This window comes from Lactuca sativa, chromosome 4 (genome assembly GCF_002870075.4).
Source record: "Lactuca sativa cultivar Salinas chromosome 4, Lsat_Salinas_v11, whole genome shotgun sequence".
Classification (NCBI taxonomy): Eukaryota; Viridiplantae; Streptophyta; class Magnoliopsida; order Asterales; family Asteraceae; genus Lactuca; species Lactuca sativa.
The window spans coordinates 53,122,792-53,133,115 of NC_056626.2; the positions used below are offsets into that span (position 1 = coordinate 53,122,792).

Here is a 10,324-nt window from a genome sequence, read left to right on the forward strand (position 1 = left end):
CAAGTACCTAAGTGTTATATGAAAAGTATGAGTTCTATCTAGTAAATACAAGAAGTACTAGTCTCTTTCAGACTTTCTTTCCAAATAAGATGAGTAAATCCTCTTTCAGTGTCCAATTTCTTCATAAAAGAAACAAGATCCATCTATGTGGGCTTTAGTAGATTTCTTGGGCTTAAAGGTGTTCAGTCCATAAAACATGGACCTCATGAATCACACAACATGATTCTTTTAGCCTTGCATTATTCTAATGTTTAAACTAGCTTTAAATAAAATATCACTATATTTATTGGAATATTGTTTGACCTAGTCATATCATCAGATATATGTGTAAATCATCCAAGACTTCCTAGAAGTCATGAATAACTACTCCTATCTTGATGTTAGAAATATCTTTAGCATCACGGTGATGCCTGTATTGGGTATCATGTTTAGGTTCATTGCTCAAAACAAATACTTTAGGACTAGGACCTATAAGTGTATGCAATTTCATATCTCATACAAGATTGTCTCTTAAGACACGAACCCATTTATTGAAGTTGTATCTAGTGAATGTTATTGTTTCATTAAGTCATTAAAGAAAATGACAATTCATGATAATGAGAATGGATTATATAACTACAAATTTTCAACAAAATTCATTTAGTATTTTCAATATTTATCTTAATAATTAATACATTTTTAGTTTCCAAAAACATTAATTATCAAAGTCTAGGATCCAAGTTGCAAAACAAATAAATGGTTAAGTATCATTTATCCTATCCATTTGAATTCAACCCGGTAGATATGGATTATCAGTTATATCTCACTATATAATTCCTAGATTTATGGGATCGCTAATAACAAATTTAATTGGACATGTTTGATCACATCTATGTCTCGGAACTCTCTTGCTTAGGTATCCTTTATCACAAAAGATTTCCAATCAAATCGTCCAATTTGAAAAAACTTGTGTAATCGGCCTATAACTTGGTTATAGAAATCGTGAATACTTCCCCGGCCATCAAAAGATAACACTAAGCGGTTAGGTATCATTTATCCCACTAGTGCACACAAGAGACGTGCGAGTGTTCTTCAAAAGGATTGCATAGATTTGAGGTTTGTAAAAGGGTATTTATATGTTTTATAATTCTAGTATAAAAACTGAAAAACATATGATATCATCATGCATATAATAAACCATGATATCAATTTTCAAAAGCAAGTCACTTTTAAAGATTCTATATAAAAAGCTAGTTTTTATATAATTTGATGCAATTCAATTTTAATAACCGTTATTAAGTTTGAATGCATATGAACTTTTTATATCTTTAATAAAACTTTCTTTTATTACTAATATATTTGGATTTTGTATAAGTTATAAAAATTACCATTTTAAAACTTATATTGGAGTATTTCATAATTTGTTTTTATTAACGATTTAATAAAACTAGGTTTTATTTTTATAATAATAATTTGTTACATCTTATGTCCAATTTTGAAAACCCAAACTCTGTGTGATGTTTATTTTGTCCAAAATTATTTTAGCATGTGAAAAACTAATTTTATCAACCACACAAAATAATGCGTAAAATAAACAACACAAATATGCATAAAAAGATATGTGCATAAACATAACCAACTAATGATATTTTTGTGAGCCAACACAAAAATGTGAAGTTCATTCCTAAAGGGACATATAAGGGGACCAAAAACTTCTTATAAAGTTATTGTAGAAGCTCTCACTTGAGTAAACACTCATTGCTTACAAAAGATTAAAAAAACTTCTTGAAGACTAAAATTCAGCAATTGTTGCTAAAAGTCAACAACCCTTTGTGAACAACATTAGTGACACTTTTCAGAAAATATCACTGAAAATCCTGCACACCTTTTAGACACCCATTTCTCTTTTGTCTTCAAAAAATGGTTTTAACTTGATTTATTGTTACATTTTTGTACAAATTAATTAATTCTAAAAACTAATCTATTACTTTACAAAAATAACCAAGAAAAGCTAATATATTTAATTATTATTACAACCATTTTATAACAAAAATAACCAACACAACAATATAACAACACATTGGTCATTGGCTAGTTTATGCACATCATATACATCAATATATACATCAAACAACCTTTGTTTTTCTAAGACAGCTTTAAATGACAAATGATGCATGAAACTTTTGTTACATAACATAACAAAAAAAAAATTGTCATAAAAAATATGTATTAACTTATTTTTATACAAAAACAAGTTATCCATATTTTCCAAAAACTAAGATTTCCAAAAATAAAAAATCTAACCAAACTTGCAAGGTGACTCTGATACTAATTGTTGGGTTTTAGTTCAAAAAATAGTTTCATAAACCTGAAAATATGGCAACGGAAGACTTTAATTTTTTGAAATAACATAAACATTTTATACCCACCAAGGATCTTCTTGCAAGCTATAGAAAGATTAAAACACCAACCAAAGAAGAGGTGAAGAAATAACAACATTTGAAGTTCTTTGGGTCCTCTCGGGAGGCTTGGAAGTTGATGAAGAATGTGGAACCTTTGAGACACAAACAATGACTTAACTTGATGTAGATGCTAGTCCAAAACTCTTAAACCCTTAAGCTTTATGTTCATAATCAATATGAACTTAAAGAGGGATTTAAGATGCAAGTGTTCTTCAAGTTTTCTAACCAAAACTAGAGAGAAAGGGAGAGGGAAGAGAGGATTCAGATTTTGCATCAAGGAATGAATGAGCAAATAATTCAAGTGCAAACTTTCTTATTTATATGCATAAAGTAAAGTTATTAACCATTAGTTTTTAGCACTTTAAGAAAATTTGTCTCTGTTGTCATAAGCATGTCTCACATGCCTTTAAAGCATGATTAGACAAGTCATACACTTCATCTTTTTATGCATATCTCAAAAATTACATAAAGAAGAAGAAAAAAAGTCAAACTTTTATAAACTTTTTTATAAAATATAAACCTTGTCTTTTAGGAAAAAGACACAAGGATTCAACTAGTCCAAAAGCTTATACATTACTTATAAATCATTCCATATATATTAAGTTACTTGATAATGGAAATTATTATTTCCATGAAATAAATAATTTTTTATTTAATTTTAAGAGTTTTATTGAATATTTATTAAAATCAATTTCTAACAGTTGTATCAAGTTGCTGTTAGTGTGACCCACTAGTATTATATGTTATTTAGCAATATCACTTTAATATGATTCTTGAGCATACTAGGCCTTTCAATTCCTCTATTCCTTCTTCCTTTCATCTGTTGATCACTTTATATTCAAAGGTAACATCAGGTGATTACCTTATATTCAAAGGTAACATCAGGTGATTACCTTACAGAGTTTAGTCGTTTAATTTGTGAAATAATTGGTTAGAGCCTTGATAAACAAGTTATGTAAAGTGAGATTTACTCAAAACACACATCAATCGATTGTGTGATATGTATATTTATATAAATTAATTACAACATATTTTCCTAATATGGTGGAGAGATAAATACAAGCTAAACAAGTATACATTTGAATAAATAAGGTCGGTATTATCTAACACATAATACTAAAATACATAAAAGAAAATCCAAAGTAGAATGTCAAAATAAAGGACATGTGATTTGTGGTAAATACTCACCTTGACAGCCTAGTGTAAGAACTTTATTTACTCCTTAAAGTGTCATTTGATCCCTTATATAATTATATGGCATGACAAACGCATATAAAGCTTACATATAATCTAATGAAGGCTATAACATAATTTTTCCATAACATGGCTCCTATGGCTCGAAGAATCACGGAATTGTCATTTCACCTTATGATATGATTTAGAAAATGTCCCGTATGGCCGTTATACTATTCGTTCAAGAAAGCTTTAACATAAAATGTCATCGGATAAAATTTAGTATTGCCATATTGTTCTCTTATATTGTCATAGTTTTCTCTAGTATGGGCATACATAAGTATGTGCCATTAAATGTTGTTTTGTTTGTAGTGTCTAATGTATAGGGGATGCATATAGACTGCACATTGCTCCGTATGGCCATACAATCGAGAAGTGGGTGGTCGTTCAATTGAGTTTAAATTATAGGGGTAGGATGGGGTGTAACCTACGTGTCCCTAGTATTTAAACTCAACCGAACGACCAACCCATCCCTCCCCTCCACTTCTTTCGGCCATACTTCTCATTGGCCTACTCCATTGATGATGATTGACAACGCCACAACCTCTCCCTTCTGGCCTAATGGATGTTTTATCCCCACTTCTCCCCACCACCAGTGAACCCACAAAAACCCCACTTATGATATTTCTTTGTATCATTGTCATCGACCACAAAAGAAAAAGGAAAAAACTTTCCCTAAAGGGATGAAGAAGAAGCAACTCGATTTGGAGTGCTTCAATAATTTCAATTTTTTACTTGTGTTTCTTTGTTGAGTCCTTGTGTTGGTACAGAATGATTTTTTCGGTTTCATCATCAAACCATAGTAGTTGACGAATTTCATAATATGACTTGGTTTCCCTACCAAATTTGGGGACTTTTAATATATATATAGAGGTTTCAAATCAAGATATCTGGAAAACCCCAGTCGAGTAAACTTGGTATCATAATCATACATTCATCTGTTTCAATCGGAAGTTCACGAAGAATCATATTCAAAAGTTCAAAACGAGTCGGATAAAGCTTGTTGCTTCTATTTAAGGAAACCGACCCAAGCCTGGTAGGGAAGAAGAAACGCATCTAAAATTCCAAAAATGGTTGCAATTTGACTTGGATTCAAATCATCTTCATGAACTCCAATTTAAAATATGGATCTTCCTACATGGACTAATTGATATACGCACAGATCTTGTAGCTGAAGCTGAATAAACAACTTTTCTGTAATTTTGTCTTAATCAATCGAATTTCAGTTCGATTTATGCACAAAAACAGCACTTTTTGATTGATTAAGTGGCGTTAAAAGCAGATTCTTAATCATTATATACAATTAGGGATTGGAATTAATTCCGAATCAACACAAAAGATACGAATCGATCAACCAGAAATCAACGCTAAGCTAGCAATGAAGCCCTAGCACAGATCCACTTCTTACCTCAATCACTACTCCACAATTCACCCCGCTTTCAACTCTGTGAGTGAAAATCTTCAAAACCCTAACTCTACCAACCAATTTCATCCTTGTCTCGATCTCCATTGTCGCTCCGTCCATTCCCAATTCCGATCCACCACCAATCGCCTCCGCTGTCACCGGCGGCGGTCTCGCGGGAATAGGAAAAGACTCAACGGCGAATTTTGCCGACATGTGTTGTGTATGACCGCCATCGATTTTCCCGGCGGGGATGAAAATGAATCCGACAGGTGCATTCGAGTAGGCAAGCTGAAGTGAGCTGTCGTAGTGAGTGAAGGCGTCACGGTTGGGGTTTGTGACGGAGACGAACTGGAAGAAGGTGAAATTGACGGTGCCGTTGGAGATCGAAAACGTAGGGAACTGAACGGAGTCGACGGCGATCTTGGGGTTCTTTGGCTTGAAGACGAGGAAGTAGACGATGGCTACTCCAAAGGCGATGAGGAGCAAGAAAATGGTTGCTACGATGCATGAAGCTAGATTAGCGTTCCCCCGTTTGGATCTATGGTGGCTGTGGCTGTGAGTGTGAGGTTCGTACATGGCTTCAACCTCTGAATCTCCTCGAACCATAGTGGGTGAGGAAGAAGATCATAAAATGGGAACAGAGGTGGAGAAAGTGTGTGGAAGAGTGTTTTTGTTTTGAACCTTTATCTATTCATTCCAACATTTCTTTTTATATATTGAACATTTTACTGTTTTTATTGTTATATAACTGAATAAGTTACTTTTCTATTTTGTTATTTAATTGCATATTAAAAGCATCAAACTATCATTTGACAAAAATATTTTCTACATCTTTAGTAAGTAAGGATGGAGTATGCTGGATCATTTTTGTATCGACTGATTCAATTAAACAAAGTTGAAAATTTCAGTCTTATTAATATATTTAAATAAATAATATAAAAGCTGAATTTGGTGATTATTAGGATTAAATAGGAATTGAATAAAGTATTGATGATAACATTGAATAGAGTTGAATGATTATTGAATGGTTTAATATAATGAATAAAATAATGATTATGATTCAATAAATGTTTAATGGATTGTAAGAGTTGAATGATTATTGAATGGTTTAATAGAATGAATAAAATGATGATTATGATTCAATAAATGTTTAATGGATTGTAGGTGTTGTTGTATAAATGTTTAATGGATGATATGATAATTCACTGAATTCTATAGAGTTCAATAAATTGTTGATGCCATAACAGGTAAAAACTTTTAATACAAGAAAATGATTGAAATCGTGTTGATTTATATATATATATATATATATATATATATATATATATATATATATATATATATATATATATATATATATATATATTTCAATCCATCTTGTTTAATAAATATAGTCAACTCAAACTCATTTGTTAAGTTAAACGGATTGAAAATATCAACCATACCTACTAATTATTAGGTTGGTTTACGTTAGGTTGACATGTTAACTTGTTTTTTACAAACTCTATTTTTTACTATTTAAGTTGTATTTAAGATTGTTTATTTGAAGTGTTTATTTTCTTATTATAATTTAATATCGGTAATAAAGGGTTTTAAGTGTTTGGATTAGAAGATTAAATGACTGAAATAAACTCCTTTTGATAAAGAGTAAATTATTAAAATCGTCCCTGTGATTTGGTCAAAGTTGCACGTTTGGTCCCTAACTTTTTTTTTGCACTCGGATCGTCCCTGTGGTTTGATTTTGTTGTATTTTTCGTCCCTTACATACATAAAGTTATGGACCAAACATGCAGCTTTTACCAAACCATAGGGACGAAAAACGCAACAAAAGCAAACCACAGAGACGATCCGAGTGCAAAAAAAAGTTAGGGACCAAACGTGCAATTTTGACCAAACCACAGGGACGATTTCAGTAATTTACTCTTTGATAAATTACTTTTTATTTTTTTTTATTGATTTATTTAATGAGTTTTTGATAAATTATTTTCTTATTAGATTGGAATAGTCACGACCCACATATTACATAGATTCTTGTGATACCAACCACCATGAAGTGGGGTTCTTATAACCGGCACATATAAACATATAAACATAATTTATCAAACACTAAAAAATAATTTATTAGTTTGTTATTTTTTAATATTGTATAAACTGATTCACACATATTTTTTTTTTAAATATCGTTTTGACACCAGCTAAATTAATAAACATTTTTACTAAAAAAACAATGTCAAACACCCATTTAATAAGCACTATTTGAAAGTTATAACTTTGACTTAATTCCTTATTTTTCTTGATTTTTTCTTATCATATGAAAGTTAATAGTTTCAACCAACACTTATTTTCATTAAATTATAGTGTACAACAAATGTAACTTAGATTTGCGTATGAAAATTATATTACTTTTCCAATATAAAATGACAAATTTACTCGGACATAATTCAAAAGGTGATGATTAATTTATTCCAAAAATTGATGTTTTTTCATATAAAGTGTTAGATTTAAGTATGGTATAATTGAAGTCCAAGTGACTTGATGTCTAAGAGTTGGTAATACTAATAAATCAAATCAATAAATATCTTGCTTACTTTAATGACCGATATGATATGGTTTTTTTTTCTTAAAATAAAATTTACAACATAAGGATTTAAAAGGTTTGTTTATCTTAATATTGCTTTAATCCAAATATACTTGAGTATGAAGTTTTATAAAATTAAATAGTCTCTGTCTATCCATATGATTCGTAGAGGAAGTCACTAAAAACATGTATACATATATGGTCAATGAATGAAACATGTTACTAAAATCATAAGGAATCGAGTCTTTTTCATAACTTTAGATCTTTAGCATAAAGTGTTTATATATTTTCTAAATATATTGACTTTACCTCGTATTTGAAACTAGTAATTTGTAAGACTGCTAGGTATGTACAATGTCCATCGGGGCATTTTTGCACGTTATGACGACACAAACATTGCCTTCTTCAACGTTTTTGCGCGTTATAAGCATACCCGTTGCTTCCTGTTACCACCACAACAACCTAAAAACATTGTTTCCTTCTTTTTTCTTTTTAAAATGCATGTGGTCGTTTCTCACACCTAACAGCCTAAGAGAATTATTACTCATATCAAACTCTCCATTCGTATGTCATAAGAAAAACACTAAACATGTAATTATGAGTTATCTAGTTTGTTTTGATGTACGAAAAAATAAAGACTAAACATGTAAATTGGTCGACTTAATTATGAATTATGGACTTTAAATGCAATTACATGATTTTATGCATTTTGGTGCATTTACTCGCAAGTAAGATGTAAAGAAAAAGACAATTTAGCTTAATTTTCTAAACATTTTTTTAAAAAAAAAAAGCCAAAATATTAAGAAATTGTCAAATTAACCATTGGTGACCCTTATTGGGTTGAGATTTCAGTTTATGAGTTGCGATTTCTTTATAGGTCGAGCCCATTAACCTCATAGTATTTAAGGTTGAAAAAAATTATCCTCGTTTTCATATTTCTAGTTGAGAGTCAAGCAAAAATCTTCCACCTCAGTAATGTTTATGTAACTAATTTTAATGTTTATGAAACCATCTAGTTCTAATCTCATACGAGTTAAAGGAAATCATTTGCAATTTCCTCTAACTCTATTAGGACATCGTAAACTTATTATGGGATTTCCTATAACATTAGCGATTTCCTCCAACTCATATAGGATTTTCTCTAATTCATTTGAGATTTCTTCTAACTCATCTAGGATTTCTACTATTAATGCATAACCATTTGCATTAGACACGTGTATGATTGCAGATGAGCTCTCCTCATTGTGATTTTCTCTAACTTCAAATAAGAATGTACAAAGAAAATTAGCGCATAACCTATACAAATACTTAGATGAGATTATCCAACTTGACTTTTAGATGAATGTTAGAAAAGTTACATATGAGTGTTTTCGTCTGCAATGAGAGGATTTTTTGTTTGACTCTCAACTAAAAATATTAAAACAAAGATCATTTTTTTCCAACCTTAAAACTATTGGCCCATTGACTTATTATGAAATCGCAACCCTTAAGTTGAAATCTTAGCTCATAATTTGAAATCGCATCCCAATAAGGGCTACATGTGTTTTCGTTGGTTATCTGAGTTATTTCTTAAATTCTTGGCTATTTTTTTTTTTTTCAAATATTGAAACACCTCTTGAACAAGCTAGTAAAATATGTTTATCTTTTGAAAATCATTTTTCTCATTTGAAATCATTAATGCGGAATTTTGTACCAAAATATAAACAAGGTTTAAATCTAAGTTTAAGTACGAGGTGTTGTTTGTTTTTTAAGATGTAAAATGTCTGCAGTCTGCGGACCACATCTACAGATATCTGTAGAAGAAGAGGTTGACTAAACGGCTATACTCTGCAAGAAGAATGTTATTTGTTTTTTAAGGTCCGCAGACCCCTAAAAGAAAATAAAATAAAATAAATTGATTTTTTAAACTTAAACGAGTTTTTTATCACCGAAATTAAATAATTCTTATCCTAGTTCATTTAATATAAAATCATATAATCAAATTTCTATATTAATAAATCACTTCCAAAATTATCTAATAAATATATATCATTGTCTTTGCAAGATAAACAAAAATAAGATCCTAAAATATATATCATACATGCAACACATCTCTTTTATTCCAACTGGTTTGAATTTATACCGATCATAGAGATTCCGTTTAGTTCAACTAGGGAAAATGGTAAACAAGTGAGAGATTTTCTTATGAATTTCTAGCATGAAAACTGGTAAACAAGTACGAAGTACAAAACATAAAAAATACTGTATATTTAGATGGAATAACATCAATAGAGTCATATACACATTACACACAAATTTTACAATCATAACCATCTTTGTTAATAAAATTATATCAAATGAAAAAGAAAATGAAATCCTAGACTTGTCTTAGCTTAGCTTACTCCATTATTGGAATGGATTCCGGGGTGAATTCTTGAACAACAAAGCCACATACACATTGCAACAATTGTCACCATTGATAGCATTGTCGGCTTATTCAAATTTCCATGTTTCTTGACATATTTGGTGTCGTCTTCCTGCAAAGGTTGTAAATTTGAGTTTTTAATATGTTAAATTGAACTATAAACGAAAAAGGAATGTCTTCCAAGATGCAATGTCCCTATCAGACATTTTATCAAATGCTTGGTGGGCGATTTTTATGTGACTTTAGAAAACCAAAATAATTTT

General features: G+C 30.3%; 1 protein-coding gene across 1 annotated transcript; it reads right to left on the reverse strand.

The window, feature by feature from the left end:
* Positions 1–4,905: 4,905 nt before the first annotated feature.
* On the reverse strand, positions 4,906–5,774 carry LOC111876772 (uncharacterized). The gene has a single exon (XM_023873341.3). The coding sequence runs from the start codon at positions 5,683–5,685 to the stop codon at positions 5,047–5,049; it is 639 nt and encodes a 212-aa protein (XP_023729109.1). The 5' UTR covers positions 5,686–5,774; the 3' UTR covers positions 4,906–5,046.
* Positions 5,775–10,324: the final 4,550 nt, after the last annotated feature.

Coding starts and splice junctions, on each gene's coding strand:
- LOC111876772 (XM_023873341.3), bottom strand. CDS start 5,685: ATGGTTCGAGGAGATTCAGAGGTTGAAGCCATGTACGAACCTCACACT.